This window comes from Phaenicophaeus curvirostris, chromosome 12, assembly GCF_032191515.1.
Source record: "Phaenicophaeus curvirostris isolate KB17595 chromosome 12, BPBGC_Pcur_1.0, whole genome shotgun sequence".
NCBI classification, from domain to species: Eukaryota; Metazoa; Chordata; class Aves; order Cuculiformes; family Cuculidae; genus Phaenicophaeus; species Phaenicophaeus curvirostris.
In genome coordinates, this window is record NC_091403.1 from 16,221,993 (window position 1) to 16,240,882 (window position 18,890).

Genomic DNA, 18,890 nt, shown 5'->3' on the forward strand with positions numbered 1-18,890 from the left:
ACTCTTGTTTTATAGATCTGATGGAAAGGAGTAAAACTAGAAGCCTACAACTCTGCATTCAATGTAAAGAAACATTTCATAAAGGCATGTGCTTTCTCTTGATGAGTTTATGGGGTTGTGGTAGAATAGGCTAAGAAACTTTTGATCTCACGTTGCTGGCAGAAAGCTGTACTTCTCAAACCATTTAAAAGCATCACAAGAATATGGGCTTGACTTCTGTGGTGTGGGTCAAAACTGGCCAAGTCATCTGGCACCACGTGGCTGGTGCTTAGCTCCAGAAACTGAACTGCTGCAGGGGATTGAGGAAACCTCAAAAGATGAAGCGGGAACAGTGCCTTCATGGTTTGGGGCGTTTATGAAGAGAGCGTTATATGCAACTTGCTCTGTAAGCTAGATGTGGCTCCAAAGTGAACTATCCTGTCTAACCTGCCCCCTGTGTGCAGCAGGATGGATTCAAATCTCTCCGTGAGGGATTTGTCTTCTCCAGCACATGGAAAACTCTGGCAATTGCTGTTGCAGACTGTGTTGTGTTCAGTTCCTCATAATTTTAACTGTTGTGCTTTAAAGTGTTTCTTAGCAGATAACCACTTTAAACATGAGAAATATTTGTTCAGATTGCAGGCAGTCAGGATTAAAAATGTTTTATGGGATTTCCTAACCTCTTTGTGAAACAAGGCATAAGAAATGCTGCTAATTTTTGTGTAGCACACCAAGAGCATTTCTTTCTAGCGATGTTCTGTCAATTGTCATAATGCCACTGAGTCTGAATAGAAGTGTAACAGCAGATAATGGCACTTTGTGCTGATGTAAAATATGCTGGGCAGTCATGTTTCCAGTTAATTTCCACGGATTCCTGCAGGAGCTGATTTAAAGTTTATCTCTGATAACTTCTGTTTAATTTTCTTTAGTTCAAACTAAGAGCAGCTTTAATAAGTACCCATGTAAATCCTAGCTCTCCTGATGTTAGAGGTTACTCATTAAGTTTTGTGTGCTGTCTGTAAACATATGATGTTAAGAAGCAGTTGTCAATTTACTTTGTAAAACTAAGAATGTATCTTAGAAGTATTTAATGAAAAAATTACAACTCTATAAAGCTAGAATGCTTCCTTAAAACCACATGAGCAATGTTGAATGCAAACTGAATAAATGGCAGTGATACAGCCGTATTTTGCACTTGTACTTAGAATTTGAAAACTCAATCTGGCCTTCCTCTTTTTAGAATATCCACATAAATATGGACCACAAGGAGGTTGTGCAGATCATTCAGTATTTGAAAGAATGCAGAAGTACCAGATGACTGGTATAGAAGAACCGACAACAGAGGTATAACACAGGCAAATGGGTTTTGTTGATTAGAAATGAGTATAAACTTCCTGTTTCTTGTATGCTGCCTCTTACTTTTAAAAGCATCATCCGTCCACATTGTGAGGGATTATTGCTAGAGGTTTCTTACTAATGTTCTTATAAGTACTTTTTCTCATTGCTTCTACAGCATAGATGTGCTAGTTCATACTTTTAATCTTATATTATCTCAAATTCTTCAACAATTGGAATTTTAAATAGGGGAGAAAATCAAGCTTGAGACGAGGGATTTAACTTACTGCAGTCAAGAAGGAAGACTTTTGAGATCCCTTAATCTCCAAGTAATCTATTGGTCCTTAAAGGGTAATAACTTTTAGATTTTCAAGTTAAGCTAATGTAACACATGTGCGTTCAGTGGTAAATGAAGTAATATGAGTGTGGAGGATCTTAGTAGCAATACTGAAAGATTGAAGAGGTTAGTGTGCTGGAGATTGCCTGTAATAGGAGGTAAGTGGTCTACAGAGGGACTTGGGCACATGTTTAGAGTCCTGCAATTGTTGCTTTACCTTCATATTTGCAGCATTTGCCAGGAATCCAGATGATTTTCAACACTTTCCAACAGTAAATCATTGATTACTCTTACTGTTAGCTGTGTTCTGAGCTGTTTCAACTTTTGGCATCCTTTTTTGGTGTCAGTTAAGTGTATGCCAACAAAACTATGCAATCTGGCTTGTTAAATAGCATCAGCAGCCTAGCATTTATTTGCATTGTGACTCTAGGACTTTTCAACAGTATTACACAATTCAGTATTGATAACAATAACATGCTTTCCCTGAAATTTACTTGGAAAACTTCATGGAGAGAGTGGGCCATCAACCAGTGAACACCTGTGTGGCAAATGTGTTAGCAGATACTGCTCTGACTAATGAGCTTTATTTCAACTTTGTGTTTAGTGCGCTATTTGTTCTGTGCTGAAGTGTTTAGATATTTCTGTTTGCCAAGATAGCTGACTAAGTTAATTACAGTGTGAAATAACCTGCGTTAGGGAGGGTGTGTTGAAGTCCCACAGCACTTTTTTTCCCTAATCTATGCTGTTTGTTCATTTTAGAAAAGGGTAATGAGAAATAAAATCTTCAAAGATCACATGAATGAAAAAATCTGTTTTACATTGACTGCCTTTTGTAATAAAAAATGAAAAGCACAGAAGAGTTTTACTGAGACATCGTTAAAAATAGATGGCATGCTTGACAACTGGCTATAACATACTTAGTTTATTGAAAATTCATGAAAATTTGTGGATTAAAGGAAAAGAATGAAGATCTGTTTGTGTTAGTGGAGTATGTTTAGAAAAATCCATTGCTATTTTTAGGTAATTAGTGCAGCATGTATATCTACAAAATTAATATATTAATTTCCTGTGTATACGTAGAAGCCTTTTGAAGAGCCTAAGAGCAATGGCCCACAGGTTTTAAGAAAAAAGCGTGCCACTCAGGCTGAAAAAAATACGTGTCAGTTGTATATTCAGACCGATCATCTGTTCTACAAGCATTATGGAACAAGAGAAGCAGTAATTGCACAGGTATTTCCAATCATTTTGTTTTAGCAGTTTACTGTATATGTGTATTTCTGATAAATTTAATGTGATTTGTGTGTATTTTTGCTTACTTACTTCAATATGTCTTGTTTAATTTGTTACAGTGATCTTGACGCTATTAAAACAGCTTTTTTTATTTCACTAATAAGATGTTATGTATCTGTGATGAAAGTCCTGGGCACTTGTGCTCTCTTCAGTTAATGGCAACTGTGGTTTGTGTAGCATCTCCGAGCGAGACTCGCAGTCTGACTTTCCTGTATTCTTAGTTAGGAAAATAATACTTCCTGAAGAGTTCTGTTGTGTTTGACAGCCTGCCAAGCCTCTGTGTTAGCTCTTGCGTAGTCTCCTTCCATTTGAAATTTTCCTTCAGAAGTCTCTGAACTGTTCCTGGAGTGTCTGATGTAGTGGAAGGTTAAAAAGGCAGTGGCAGCTAAAGGCAGATGCTTCACGTTTGGCAATATACTGTTAACTGGAAAACTTCTCATTTTTGCTGATTGTTTGCTAAAAATATAACTAGCACATAAATAGACTTCTCCTGAAGGCTGAAGTTTCAGTGCCACTTGCAAATCTGACTTTTACTCATCATCACAGTGTATGTGTGCAATTCAAGTCATATTTTCCAAAGCTTTGAAGTCACTTCCAAAATCAGATTTTCAGTGAGTTAGCATTTCTGTGTGCTCTTGGAAAAGATATATTAGCGATTTTTTTCTTACCAATGCTGTAACAAGTAAATTTTTCTCAAAAAAAGCAATATAGTGATTTGAATACAATTTTAGCTGCAGTACTACCTCATGATGGCGAGGAATTGAATGGGCATCACAAATAGGTATCTGAAGAGCTGATAGAATTGTGCGTGTGGGGGAAAAAACAAAGCTATGAAGTGATTTATTTCCATTGTTTTTCATCAGCATATGATTAAAGAGGTCTTTTAGAGTTCAAATCTGTATAAATAAGTATAGTTGTAGTTGTTGCTACTTAAGATTGACTTGGCATAGTGCATAGATTTTTGAACTGCAGATGCTTCTATTTTTGACAGATATCCAGCCACGTTAAAGCGATTGACACAATTTACCAGTCAACAGATTTCTCAGGAATCCGTAACATCAGCTTCATGGTGAAACGAATAAGAGTAAGTTGATTTGGGAGTACTTATAGCTTCACTCTTATTGCTTGGAGGTTTTATTTTTCAGAAGTCCTGTTGCTATTCACTTGTAACCATCTGTTGTCAGTGATTTTGGTCTCTGTAGTAAATGGTTCCGTAACCCATTTCTTTGGTTTTAATGTTTATTGCCAAAATCCTGCAATTGTGTTATTAAGTTGTAGTCAGTTTTCATAGGAATCGACTCATGTTTCAGTAGTGTTGACTGTGCAGTGAATAGGCTGTATTGCTCTCCAGGAAGTTTAATACCAGAATAGATAATGGTTATCCAGGTTGAAAGTTCCTTCTAGAAGTGATGGTTTAAGAGGCTAAATATAAACTTTTGGCAACTGATGGAAAGGAAAAAGAAAGGAATAAGAGAATGGGGATTTACCACACAAATGCAATTAATTGTTGTAGAACTTTGTTTTCCAAATATTGGGGCAGTAATTCATCAAGGCCTGTAAACCTTTAGCAACATCTTCAACTGTTTAACATTAAGTTATTGACAACAGAAAGGCTCTTAGCTGGTAATTGCAAGTTAAGTGAAAATGAATCATGCCCTACAGTTCGTTTCTGTTTACTTCTAGATCAACACAACTGTAGATGAGAAGGACTCTTCCAATCCCTTCAGATTTCCAAACATTGGTGTGGAAAAGTTTCTGGAACTGAACTCAGAACAGAATCATGATGATTATTGCTTGGCCTATGTGTTTACAGACCGTGATTTTGATGATGGAGTCCTTGGTCTTGCTTGGGTTGGAGCCCCTTCAGGTAATTATATCCACACCTTCAGCACCATGAGATGAAGTATTCTAGGTACAAAGAAGAAATGTAGAAGCCATGTCATTTAAATTGACAGCATATAGACAAAAAAAAAAAATTGTTTCTTTTGTTAGACAAAATTGGTATTATTTGGATGGCTTTTTATTTATGACAGGTTAGAGTGACTAGTGAAGTGAAAGAAGGAACAATTTATTTCTGCTGTATATAAACAGAGCTTAAAAATTATTTGTTCACGCTCTGTAGTACAACTACACTGCAGAATGTTTAGGTTTTCTAGGTAGTATTGGTAGGATATTTTATTTATTTAAAGTTAATTCAGTGAGATCTTTTTCTGGGAGATATGAGAAAAATTACTGTGTGACTCTTCTTGACCTGCTTCTCATTGGTTTCAATCCAGTTTTGTATTTTGGGTCTGAAATATGTGTCTGAATGTATTAACAAAAGAAGAAAAGAAGTTCTTCATGTGTGCAGCATCTTGAGACGTTTGTCCTGCATGTATTAGTTTTATAGGACGCCTTAGTTGTATAAAATTATATATTTGGAAGTTGTTAGTCTTTAAATTTGAGTAAATAGAAATTCTTTAATTATAGATCAGCATGAATTCCAAATTGTGAGAACTTTCACAGAATTGAGTCAGAATTTCAGAAGGAACAGTCTTCCCTTGTTTCTACTTGAGTGATTTCTTTGCAGTAAGGAATTAGGCTGAAGAGCGATGGGTTCTGTGAGACTTTGCAAGAGCCTTGTGCTTTTATGAGAACGTTATCAAGAGCTTTAATGGAATTCAAGTAATTGTGTCCAAAACATCAAGCTGTTCATGAGGTGTAGCTATCCATTACGACCCTCTAAAGCGTATGTTGGTTGTAGAGTACTGGAGCTGTGTGGAAAGCGGTCATGGTGTGACAGTCACTCAGATTTTGATTTCAGGAGGTTAAAAAACTCAAGTAAGTATTAGTGGAGTGTTCAGAGAGATAATTGGGCCCATGAGTGTAGGTATTAGAGGGTCCTATGCAGACTAAACTTAATGACTGTGGAAGAACCCCAGGAAAAATAATACCCTGGTGGACTATGTAAATAAGAAACTGGTTCTCTGACCAGTCAAGTGTAGAGACTGAGAATGCACAGGATGAATTGGAATATGCATTCCATAAACACTGCTTCCAAAACTAAATTTAATTGAAAACAATTAAATTGCTTTGAGAGATTTTCATCCCTAATGCACATACTGACATAGCTTAAATGGGATAAGGAAACTTTTTTAGAAGCCATTTATGTTAGCAATAGATTAGCTGAATTTTCCAACACTGATAGTGCCCGATGTTGAAATAGGAGTCATAATTTTGAGACTTTTCCAAACAATTAAGTGTGATGCTCTTGATTGTTGACCTTCTAACTATGGGTCTGATTAACCCACACATCCAAAGCATTTTCAGCTTTAGCTTGTACTGTGGAAAAATGAGTCACATTTGCTGTCAAGGATATGTAGCTAATCCTATGCACTTGAGAGTATATACTCTCATATAAGAGTGTACTCTCTTTGTATGAGAGTATATACTCTCTTGCTGCGAAAGAGGGTCTCCTGTGATTTTACTGAGGATTTTTTTACTTAGTGAAATACAAATGGGGTGTAGATGGAAGCTACCTGTATTGGCCATTGCAACCTGCTAGTCTTGTGCTACAATACGATGAAATCGGGGCTTGTCTGTGCAGTGAAAGCCCCAAATAGCTTTTACTTAATAGCTATTCTAAAACAACTAACTTCCTGTGTGAACGTATCCATTCAGTGCTGAGAGCATTAGTGTGGATAAATGTAATCTACTTTCAAAGTTGGGTTAATATTAAGTACGCAGAAGAACTTAATCTGTAAGCGTCCACTGAGGGGGTGTATGTTTCTTGTTCTAAATGTCACTAGAAAAGTAACACGGTACTTCTTAAATGCCTAACTGTTGTACTTTTGCCTAAACATAGGGAGCTCTGGTGGAATATGTGAAAAGAGCAAACTGTATTCTGATGGTAAGAAGAAGTCTTTGAACACTGGAATCATCACTGTTCAGAACTATGGCTCTCATGTTCCTCCCAAGGTTTCTCACATCACTTTTGCTCATGAGGTTGGGCATAACTTTGGTTCCCCTGTGAGTATTACTATTGATCTGTTAACTCTCAAGCATTTTCAAGTGCATGATTTGCAAATGGAGCTCTTCCTTCTTATAAACAAGGAAAGTGTGCGTGTGCATTGTATGCAAACAAAAAACAGATGGCCAAACTAAGTCCCTTTGACGACTATTTGACAACACTGGTGCAACAGTAGATTTTGTGAGTTGTTTATTTCTGTTAGTTCAATATATTATAAAGGGACTATATTATTATTCCCTAAGAGCTTCCCTGTTTTTTATTGAAAGTGAGGGTCACACATCTTTTAAATGTATTTTAATTTATCCTGGAGAGGAGGAAGTATCAATGCAAAATTAAGATGACGCCTTATTCAACGGAAGACAGAACTGGCTTTTTTTAATAGTTAATTATTTGTACTTGCAAATTTGTCAAAGAAAATTGTGGAGAGCGTTAAGATACCAGGAATAATATTTTAGAGCAAAATTGTCTCACAGTCAGTTAAGGACTTGATTTGTTACATGCTGAAAGCAAAAGGCTTTTGGTTTTGCTGGAAATGGGAACAAAGTTTTCAGGTTTGGCTTTGGTTTTGAGTTTTTGCTTTTTTAAACTCAAGAATCTAAGCTTTCTGTTCTTGGAAGTAAAATATAATCAAGATATGACAGGAATGATGAGTTCTTTCAAAATGGATGTTCACACGTGAACGCTTTCTTCATGTGCCTTGAGAAAATCCCTGATACACTGCTCTGAGTGGGAACGAGCCTTTTGAGTATAACTGAAAATACAAGCCCATGAAACTGAAAAACCAGTCCCACTGAGTGAAACATCTGTTGGATCAGCCTGGAAGATGGTTCTTTTAATTTTACTCTAAGTTGCATTTGGTCCAGTGGAAATATATGAAAATATGTGTCCTACCAAACTATAATAAATTATCTAGTTTTCACAGCTGTGGCGAAACTTTAAATTTTGCCTAATTCTTTTGGAGACAGGTTGTGTTTCTGGGAAGCTGGATGCATCAGATCAGCATTAGAGTTCCTTTTACGCTTAACGACTTAGTGTGTTATCTGCTAATGGCTAGTATGCCAGTCTGTAATGCATTTCATTCCTCATGCTGGATACTGGGTAGATGTAATCACTGCCTGACAGAAACAAATTTCTCTGTTCTAAAGATCTTCTTGCTCCTCCCTCAAAACAAGCAAAAGGAATGGACTGCTGTTTTGAACGCTTATTACTCTTTTCTGATCGTAAAGCCAGTCTTTTTAGGAGGTGGCAGCTTTTTTGAGGGAAGCCCCAAACAAACCTTCATTTTCTGTATACTTTCATATTCTAAGAAACCTTAGGGTATAAGATGGTAGTTAGGTTTTATGAACCTTTTATTCTTACTGTGTCGAGGTTATTAGAACAGGTTACTTTTGCACATCTGTAAAGATAGCAAGAAGTTAAGAGATAGAAATAGTTTTAAAATATTTGTTTTGCAGCATGATTCTGGAATGGAGTGCACTCCAGGAGAGTCTAAGAACTTGGGACAGAAAGAAAATGGCAATTACATCATGTATGCAAGAGCTACATCTGGGGACAAACTTAACAACAACAAGTTCTCTATCTGTAGCATTAGAAACATCAGCCAAGTTCTTGAGAAAAAGAGAAATAATTGTTTTGTTGGTATGTATTTAGACATCCTGTAAGCAGAATGGCTAAGCTATTGCTATTACGCTTAATTAGAAATTTATTGTATATTTTAATTCTTTGGTTTATCTTATTTTTTTGTTTAGTTTACTGAAATATTCCGTGAGTAAAGAACTGGAGACCTGGAGAACTGTGTCAAGTTCTGGGCTCCCCAGTACAGGAAAGATGGACATGCTGGAGTGAGTCCAGCAAAGAGCCACAAAGATTATTAAGGGATTGGAGCATCTGACATGAGTAGGGACTAGGAGAGTTGAGGCTCTTTAGCCTGGAGAAAAGAAGGCGGGGCAGGGGGGTGGTGGGGGAGGCACTTGTCTCTCTTTATAGCTTCCTGGAGGGAGGGAGTAAAGAAAACAGGGCCAGAGTCCTTTCAGTCATGCACAATGAAAGGACAAGAGGTTAAGAGCACAAATTAAAATGCAGGAAGTTCTATTTAAATGGGTTTTTTTTAGAAAGGGGTTTGAAGGAATTTTATTTCTGCAGTATGTGGTGTGTGAGCTCTCTCAAATTTGATGAGATTGTAGCTTTGGGGTTTGGAGGAGTAGTAGTTGTTCACCCCAGCACCGTCAGCTTTTGCCTTAAGGGCCTTAGGTTTTGAAGGAGGACAAGTGCGAGAAAAGATGCTGCTCTGCTGGAGGCTTAGCAGACAACTTCCTCTTATCACTGCTGATTTCTTATCCACTTCCACTGTTATCAGCAGAAGCCTTTTAGTCAGAGACTTAAAAGTCTATGAATTGTATGAATGCTTAGACTGGATAGCAAGCAAATAATGCGAGTTGACATAAGCCCTAGTCTGAAGCCCATCCTGACCAGGCATTTTCAGTCACAATTAGCTGGATGCTGTTGCGAGTCAATGTTAACATTTATAAGTCTATTTGCATATTCTTTGTACGTTAATATACTGGCATTTTTCAGAGTCTGGTCAGCCCATCTGTGGTAATGGACTGGTCGAACAAGGAGAGCAGTGTGATTGTGGATACAGTGACCAGTGTAAAGATGAATGCTGTTATGATGCAAACCAACCCGAAGATAAAAAGTGCAAGTTAAAACCAGGCAAATTCTGCAGGTATTGTGCATGTCTGTTACAGTATGCTTTGATTTTAGGAGTTTCTTGTTAGCTCTCATTGTATTTTGGAATCTTAATCGGTTTACCTGCATTATTCTTAAAGTATTTACTGTATTTAAAATGCTTTATACATTGAGTGAGAAGTTCATAACCGTAAGTATGCTGTGTTGTTCTTGGTGCAAATTGTAGCTTGCTTCCCCTTCGGTGACTGTTCTCTAGCTTTTGAAAAAGCATAATGTGACACTGGATTGTATCAATGCTAACATCATAAAACTTAGTGCTGTTGAAATTCTGTTACCTTTATCAGAAATGTGTTGTGCAGAAGTCTTTGAAAAACTGTATGATTTAGAAAAACACAACCAGGATGCTCTTCTACATTTGGTACAGGAAAATATTAATTGCCCAAAGGATAATGGAGAACGATCCCATCCTAGTGTCATTTCTACAGCATTGCTGAACTGGAAGGTTGCTTGATGGGCTTTTTCTTTAATGCTTGTTTTATAAATTAAAATAAACTGTTTCCGAGTCGCCTTGTATCTTGGCAGTGTTGCGCACACAAAGATTTGTGAGAGGAACATTTAAAGATCATAAGACTTAGTGAAGTGAGACAACTTCTAATTTTTAGTTCCATGACTTTAGATACATGTTAAGCATCTACCTCATCTGAAAACTGAAGTAGATTTTTTTTTCACACTTTTCCCCTCTAGGCACAGATGTAAATCTAATGTCTGGTTAGACTGTTAGCCAAAAGTGAAGAGAAAAATTAATGGTTTTTAAACCAGCTCAACTTTTTTAATACAACATATATAATTTTGTTCTAATTAAACTTTCCTGCCTTAAAAATGATCTTTGTCATCGTGAAAGTGAAAGTAAAAGTAGTGTCTACTGTTAAAATATATTTGGTAGAGTTAATGTGGTAGAAGGGCCATCTATTGTGAATTCATAGTTGCAGCTACTTCTACTGTCTCCCCCACACCTTGAAACTTCTTATTTCTGCCAAAATAAAGGCTTTACATTGTCTTTTCTTTTGTTACTGGTTACTGAGTTTTCATCTTTTATGTTGCACTTACGGTAAGGAGCTCTTTTCTTCTGAGTAAGGCTGGTGCCAACACCACCTCCATTCATTGCTCTCTTGTGTTCAGCTGACTGTAGTCTAGCTTTTTGCCTTGCTGGAATGGTTGTAAATATGAATTGCATCATTTTTGGTTTAGGATTCCCTTTTTTCTAGTTCTGTTACGATTGATAATATCGCTGTACAAAGAAGTCTCCAAAGACATGTAAAGCAAATCCAAGAGTAAAAATCACAAACAACATCTTTAAATGTATTTTTTTAAAATTATGGTTTCCATCCAGCTGCTTCACATGTATTTTAGTCTTTATCACGTGTGATGTGAGGGTGATTTTTTCTTAGCATACAGTAGTTTTAAAATAGATCCTGACCTGCAGAAGGTCTGTGCTGTCTTCTCATATCCGCTGAATGCTAAGGAGTACACAGTGAGTAGTGTTGAGATGCAGAAAAATTTGAGATGAGAACTCAGGAGGCTTAGGCTTAAGCAAGTAGTTATGTATGTTTTATAACCTTCACTGTTCTGCTGCTTGTAATGGCACGTGTACTGGAATGCAGCCTCAAAAGAGAAATGCTTGTTTCCTGCTGTTTCAGCAGATACCGTGGTCTGCACAGCACAGAGGGCTCCGGGGCTTTGATGACTGTGACAGAAAGGAGCCTAAGTGTTGTGGGGGAACCAGTGAAGCTCTGTGGCTTCTTTGAGAAATCTTTTCTTCTCGAAAAATGTGTTTGTATGTGGACTGTGATTTCTGATCCAAGATCTGACCTGTCTCCTTGCCTTTTCTTCTTGATTTAAACGGTGTAAGTGGTATGGCTGCAGGGAGTAGAGAAACATTTCTTACAAGTGTTAATCAGTGACAGATAAATCTTGATGTATTATACTGAAACTGGTGGTATCAAACTAATCTGTTATTACTGGATTAATTTTACCGACTTGCTAACTTAGTGTTTTATGTATAGATACTTTGAAATGCTGTTGTTTTCTGTATATTTTAATTTTAAATGGGCTTATGCGGTTTTTCTAATGCAATGCTAATAGTTTAGTTTGTTACTAAAATGGCTAAGAAATCCATTTTGTTACCATAAGGGATGGAAAAAAGGACTTTCAGTTCACAATTTTACTTGGCACAAATCAGAAATGTTGAATGTCTGAGTAGATTTCAGGATGAATAGTTGTGGAATTGTTTGTGCATTTCCCTTACAACCATGTTTTCGGTCTGTCTCTAGCCCTAGTCAAGGCCCCTGCTGTACTGCACAGTGTAATTTCAAACTGAAGACTGATAAATGTCGAAACGATTCTGACTGTGCAAAAGAAGGAATGTGTAATGGTGTCAGTGCCCTCTGTCCACCGTCTCAGCCTAAACAAAATTTCACAGTTTGCAACAGGAACACACAAGTTTGCCTATTTGGGGTATGTTTTTTAAGTCATGCACAACCACAGTTTATTGCAAGGCACTGTGTGATGGAGCAATACGGTTTCAATAGTTTCAGTACTTTAAGAAGAGTATAAGATTCATCTGTTTTTCAATATAAATGTTTGATTTATTTATTTCAATCAAAATAACTCTGTAGGAACACCAGATAGTAAGAAGCAAGTAACAAATGTCATGCTAGTTGTACTGTTTGAGAAAGTTCCAATTAAAGCTATTTGTAAAAAATCAGGAATATCAGGGTGTTACTTCCTAGTTCCATCTTTTTGTTTTTCTTCAGTCTTGGTCAAGGTATGTTGTTGCCTTGGAAAATTAGAAATGCTATCAGTACATGTTGAATTTGATTTAATTGAAGTGTACAGTTTCCTCCACCAGTGTGTGTATAATACAGATGTATCAAATTCTTCTGAAGTGCCATTAGTTTCCTGGGTAAAAGAGGCCATAGTGGTTGCTATGGAATATTGATGAATATTGATGGGAAGTCTTTTGTAAATCGACTTGTGTTTACTTGAAAGCAGCAACAAGCAAAAGTTGTCTTAGAGCTGTAACTTGTGTAGCTCTGTTGCCTGCGGTCCAGGTTTTTAAACAAATGGTATTACTTGGCATAGTTTTTGGAGTCATCATAAAGATAGAGGAATTGTCTTTATATCATAGAATCATAGAGTAGTTTTAGTTGAAAGGGACCTTAAATATCACCCAGTTTCAACTCTCTGCCATGGGCAGGGACACCTCCCACTGGATCTGGCTGCCCAAGGCCCCATCCAACCTGGCCTTGAACACCTCCAGGGATGGGGCAGCCACTTCTCTGGGCAACTTAGGCCAGGGCCTCCCGACCCTCATAGTGAAGAAATTCCTCCTTATGTCTAGTCTAAACCTGCCCCTCTCCAGTTTAAAGCCATTGCTCCTTGTCCTATCACTCCATACCTTCGTAAATAGGCCCTCCTCAGCCTTCTTGTCACCCCTTCAGGTACTGGAAGGTCACTGTAAGGTCTCCTTGGAGCCTTCTCTTCTCCAGGCTGAACAACCTCAATTCTCTCAGCCTGTCTTCATGTAGTTACTTGGATTTTTGAAACAAGATGATAAATACACTGGTATTATTAATTTTTTTGAATTTTCATTTGGGTCCTCCTCCCTCAGTGGAATAAAATACAAAATTTCTCGTGCTATTAATCATTATCCAAGAGAAAATATTGCAGAAGACATGCTTTTGATTTATTTTCCTAACCTCGGTTTTGTGTAATCATGTTTCAGCATGAACTGCAGTGCTGTGAGTGTTCTGCAGGGTACTCTAGGGCCCTAAAATATGTTAAAAAATCTAGTAGGGTAAATCACCTTCCAAAACATTGCCAAATAAGGCTAAACACTGCAATTGAGCAACTGCAATAAGTAAAGGACGTTGTAGAGAGGAGGGTGCTGGCCTCTTCTTCCAAGTGACAGGGGACAGCACAAGAGGGAATGGCCTCAAGCTCCGCCAGGGGAGGTTTAGGCTAGACGTTAGGAAAAAATTCTTTACAGAAAGGGTCATTGGGCACTGGAACAGGCTGCCCAGGGAGGTGGTTGAGTCACCTTCCCTGGAGGTGTTTAAGGCACGGGTGGATGAGGTGCTGAGGGATATGGTTTAGTGTTTGATGGGAACGGTTGGACTCGATGATCCGGTGGGTCTCTTCCAACCTGGTTATTCTGTGATTCTGTGATTCTGTATTTTGGTTTGTAAAGTTTAGAAGAAATTCGAGTTAATATTTTTATTGATAAGCATCTTCAGACCTACGGTTATGCTCTGACCTATTAAAAACTAATAACTTTCCTAGTGTTGGTGTGCTTAAAAGTGCAATTGATTTTTGTGGTATTGGACTTTTGTCTCCAACAGCAATGTGCTGGCTCCATCTGTGAGAAGTACGACTTGGAGGAATGTACATGTGCTAGTTCAGATGGCAAGGACGATAGAGAGCTGTGCCACGTCTGCTGCATGAGAAAAAGTAAGATTTGTCTGAATTGTAAGCTTAATTCCAGCAGTAAGTATCTGAGGAATCTTCTCCTGGTGTTTATATTTCTGTTCTTTAAGTTGAGAGCACACTGCGATTGTGCGCATACTTCATTTCAGATGAGCGTTACGTTGAATTTGTAGGAAAAGCTATATCTGGAGGGTTTACCGATCAACAGAAACTTGACTTTTTTAAAACTGTTTTGAACAATTGAACACCGAGGTATTCATGCACGTATATTTAAATACAGTAACGGTTTGATTAATCTCATTTGTATTCACTTTTCAGTGGACCCAAGTACTTGTGCGAGTACGGGCTCTAGACAGTGGGAAGAACACTTCCATCGTGAAACTATCACTTTGCAGCCTGGATCTCCTTGTAATGATTTCAAAGGCTACTGTGATGTATTTATGAGGTGTCGGCTAGTGGATGCTGATGGCCCTCTAGCTAGATTAAAGAAAGCAATTTTTAATCCGCAACTATATGAAAATATTGCAGAATGGATCGTGGTACGTATTTTTTTTTATCTTGCCAGTTTAATATTTCTTGTTAATCAGTGTTCACAGTTGCTAGGTGTTGCTGCATATACTTCAGCATTCTTCAAAGTCTAATCAGTCCTTGGTTTGCTAGTCTTTCCAGAAGCACCTTGAACACAAAATGAGTTTGATGTATTTAAGTGAATGGAAACAAATAACAAGTAAATATTGTGTGTTAATGCCTCTCTTCACTCCATTGTCTGTTTTGGTGTTAATTTTAGCATTTTTAATTCATTGGGTTTTCCCTTTTTAACTCCTCATACTTGAATGTTCTGATTTCTTCTAGGGAACTATTGGTCTCTAGGATTTCTATTTTTCACTGTACTAGTGGGCATTTGCCTAATAAAGGGCTGGGAGAAGAGCTGTAATGAAGCTCCGCTTTAGAGCTGCATAGTCAGTTTGATATAAGCTGTTGATCATTTTAGGCTCCTGTAGCTCTGTTGTAGTGTATCTTTGCTGAAATACTCTTCTGGTAATAGAATGAACCTGATGTATTCAATTTTTTTTGTGCAAGAACTTTGGGGACATTTTTCTTTAAAATTTTACAGTCTTTTTTAAGTGGTGTTTCAGAGCAGCTTTTTGATGACTTTTAAAAGGTAAAGGAAAGCCATATTAAATGATTGTCTCTTGTGCGTGTGGGCCAGCACCACCCCCAAAATCGTTTTTGTGTTTTCAGGCATATTGGTGGGCAGTGCTGCTTATGGGAATTGCCTTGATCATGTTAATGGCTGGTTTCATTAAGATATGCAGTGTTCATACTCCAAGCAGTAATCCAAAGTTGCCTCCTCATAAACCACTTCCAGGTGAGTACACCAGGTAATTATGTTTAGAGAGAAATGTTTTATCCTCAACTGTTTAGTTCTAAAGGGACACTTCGGGTGTCCCAACCTACAGTCCTTAGCCTGGCTCTGCGAAACTGCAAATGGAATTTATGCCAGTGAAACAATTCATAAAAATGTAACTTTTGCCTTATTTTCAGATAACATAACATGCATATCAAAAGAAAGCTTTGAAGACTCTAAGTCAGAGTTTCTTTTATTTCCTAAGAATCGGCCTGTTTAAGGAACCACTGTTGAGATAATAAAACGTATTCTGTAAACGCTCCAGGCAGTTAATCGTCTCTTTAAAACCTTGCAGGTCTAAATCTGAAGCCTTCCAGAAAAGGTTATATTTCATATGCAACATTTCTAGAAATTTCTTTCTTTTTATATTCATTTTAATAATGGGTACCTTGCTTTGAAACAGGCACTTTAAAAAGGAGGAGACCACCACAAACCACTCAGCCACCACAGCGGCAAAGGCCCCGAGAGAGTTATCAGATGGGACATATGAGACGCTGACTGCAGCTTTTTGCCTTGGTTCTTCCTAGTGCCTACAATGGGAAAACTCACTCCAAAGAAAACCTAATAAGGCTTTTTTCCCGGTCTAACTCTCAAAAATTGAAGAGGAAATTAAAAGCATGATATACCCTCAACACAAGTGGAAATGGTTAATTTGTAATGGGGGAATCTTCCAGCTCAAAAAGAAGAAAAGTGGTTTTCTTCCATATTTTTAATTTTGTGGCACAAAGTCACAAAGTATCATGATTCTTTCCCCTTTCCGTGGTCTTCATTGCTGCATTTTCTTCACTTGCAGGCAAATATGGCTGTAGTAAAACTTTTACTCAAGAATTGGAGAAAATATCTATTTTTCAGCTGCCAGACAAGGCTAGGAAGCTAGACCACCTCAGCATTGAAGACAGTACTTGTCCGTGTATATACATTGTTATATGCAGACATGTATTTCTAACGTACACCCGTACTTGTGTGCAATTGTAAACAAGAGAATTGCAATATGGATGTTTCTTTGTATTATAAAACTTTTCCGCTATTAATGAAGAAATTACTGTTTAATTGACATACTCAGGATAAGAGAGGATGATGTTGTGTAATGGTCAAGGATCCTGTGATGCTTTACACAGCAATTTTGAATCGAGTCAAACTTTTTTTATCATGATCAAAGTTGTTTCAAGCACTCATTTCATCTTTATCAAACAGCTGCTAAGACATAGCATACAAGATCGAATCGTCTTTTAGAGATAAAACAGGTGTTCTGCAAACTTGGCAAATGCCAGAATGTTTCCAAAATGTTTTATATTCTTGTAGCTCAGCATAAATATTTTTAATTTGTCTGATTATTCAGTTAAATAATGAACAGTTAGATGAGATATTTCCATGCTTTATTAGAAAAATTCTGCCTGTTACTCAACTTGTTTATTAAGACCAGTTTCTTTGGGCTGTTCAGATATTCGTACAGTGTGATAACTAAGCTTATGTTCCAAGGGGTGTGGAAAGAAAGAAAAGCTGTAGGTTTTTACTTTTCTTTTTTAATTTGTCAGATACTTGGATAACTTTTCAGTGTGATACTGTTGATCGATAACCACTAAAGTAGAGTGATTTGCCCAGCTACTGCGGCAGAGTTAAAATTGTAGTTAGGACTACCAGGTTTCCAACACTTTATAACAGTAGTGAAGTTCAACAGCACAATGTCCCATTCCAAAGTTTTTATTACGAATGTAAATAATTGGCGTTTTTGAAAGAGGAAACAAAAGATGTCTTAAGATACTTACTGCTATGCAGGAGATGAAAGGGGGCGTTACAAAATGTGTAAGCTCGTGATGTATTTATTGCTTGTTTTCCAAAAGCACCAAGCTAATTAGAGACACAAACGGCTATAATTTTCTTGGCTTTGCTTAGGAGAAAATTTACTAAGGGTTGGACAGGCTTTCTTTGTTTGTTTTTTCTTGGATTTGTTTTTTTTTTAAGAGTATAAGGTTTACACAATCATTCGCATAATGTGACGCAAGCCAGCAAGGCCAAAAATGTTACAGAATATAATGGGATATCTTTCTTGTAAACTTGTACAGTATGTGGTAACTTTTTCAAAATACAGCTTTTTGTACATGGTTTAGAGACAAATTTTGTACATGAAACCCCAAGTCCAATAGACTACATAAATAATTCTAAATGATCTTAACTAGTTAGGAGTGTACGTAGTTGCTTTTGAGTCATTTAAGACTGTGCAAAGATTGGAAGTGGGTTTGCATTTCTAAAATGGTGACTTTTATTCAGCAAGAATTCTTAGTAACTTCTTGAGTGTGGTAGACTTTGGAACATGTAAATTTTTTGCCTGTAATGTTATCCTGTGGTAGGATTTTGGCAGACAAACACTGCCCTATTTTATTTTGAGTCTAAGTTAAATGTTTTCTGAAAACAGAAATCTGCACTGAATTCTCCACTGCAAGTCAAGATGTGGTAAAAACCGAAAGAAAGGTGAAGACAATTAAATGGAATACTACTGTCGACTTCATGTCCACTGTGTTTTATACAGTATCTTTTTTGTTCACTTTGGAAATTTTTACTAAAAATGCAAAAAATAAAGTATTGTGCAAAGATATGTAAGGTTTTTTGAAACTTGAAATGCATTAATAAATAGACTTGATGAAATCATCTTCTGAAGATCCTTTTAGTTTTTGAACCCTGAAAGCAAAGAGGAATACACAGATACTGCTTCCACTTCATTTTTGGCTTTCGCTGGAAAGGGGCTGTCGTGTCAAAAAGTAGTTGTGCACTGTCAAAATGCACCTCCTGGTTTTAACATATACAGTTAAAGATAAGACTAAAGGGTTTTGTGTAACCGTGTTAAGTGAAAGCCCTAAAATTACCTGTATAATCACAAGCTTTCTCTGTTCTCATCTTCAAAAGGGAAGCGAGTTACTGGCTAGGTGTTCAAGGCTCACACCATAGCTACTGAATGAAGCCATCTAATATAAATACACTTTCAAAGAGGGATTCCTGTGCAATACTCTGCACAACTGCTGGATTCTAATCCAGCTTGAAGGAGCAAATATGCTTTTTGCAACATGTTTGAAAACTGCTCAGCTGGGTCTGTGTCTTTGTGTGTTTTGTAGTTGATTGAAGTGATAAGACTGCTTTTAAAACCCAGGTCCTGCCAGCTTGTCTTTTCTTCTTGGGGCTGTTTGTTGGAAATGGCCGGCTTAAACATCTGTTTCCCTAACAAAGCAGCACACACTCTGATGTAATCAAAGCATATTCAGAGTTCCTTCCTCACAGGGCTTCTTATTTTTTTTCCCATGACTTGTTTTTTACAGAAGTATTTCCCCTTGTAGCTGAGCAGCTCTGCAAGGGCAAAAGATATGAAA

The 18,890-nt window shown here is 37.3% G+C and overlaps 1 protein-coding gene across 1 annotated transcript in view; it reads left to right on the forward strand.

The window, feature by feature from the left end:
- Positions 1 to 18,177, forward strand: part of ADAM10 (ADAM metallopeptidase domain 10) — a 49,529-nt gene extending 31,352 nt beyond the window's left edge. Inside the window, exons 5-16 of the mRNA XM_069866899.1 lie at positions 1,220 to 1,323; positions 2,732 to 2,881; positions 3,933 to 4,025; positions 4,625 to 4,808; positions 6,786 to 6,949; positions 8,405 to 8,588; positions 9,525 to 9,675; positions 11,969 to 12,152; positions 14,039 to 14,147; positions 14,442 to 14,662; positions 15,366 to 15,492; positions 15,935 to 18,177. Of these exons, the coding sequence (XP_069723000.1) occupies positions 1,220 to 1,323; positions 2,732 to 2,881; positions 3,933 to 4,025; positions 4,625 to 4,808; positions 6,786 to 6,949; positions 8,405 to 8,588; positions 9,525 to 9,675; positions 11,969 to 12,152; positions 14,039 to 14,147; positions 14,442 to 14,662; positions 15,366 to 15,492; positions 15,935 to 16,029 (1,766 nt within the window). The 3' untranslated portion in view covers positions 16,030 to 18,177. The remainder of the gene's footprint in view (positions 1 to 1,219; positions 1,324 to 2,731; positions 2,882 to 3,932; positions 4,026 to 4,624; positions 4,809 to 6,785; positions 6,950 to 8,404; positions 8,589 to 9,524; positions 9,676 to 11,968; positions 12,153 to 14,038; positions 14,148 to 14,441; positions 14,663 to 15,365; positions 15,493 to 15,934) is intronic.
- Positions 18,178 to 18,890: the final 713 nt, after the last annotated feature.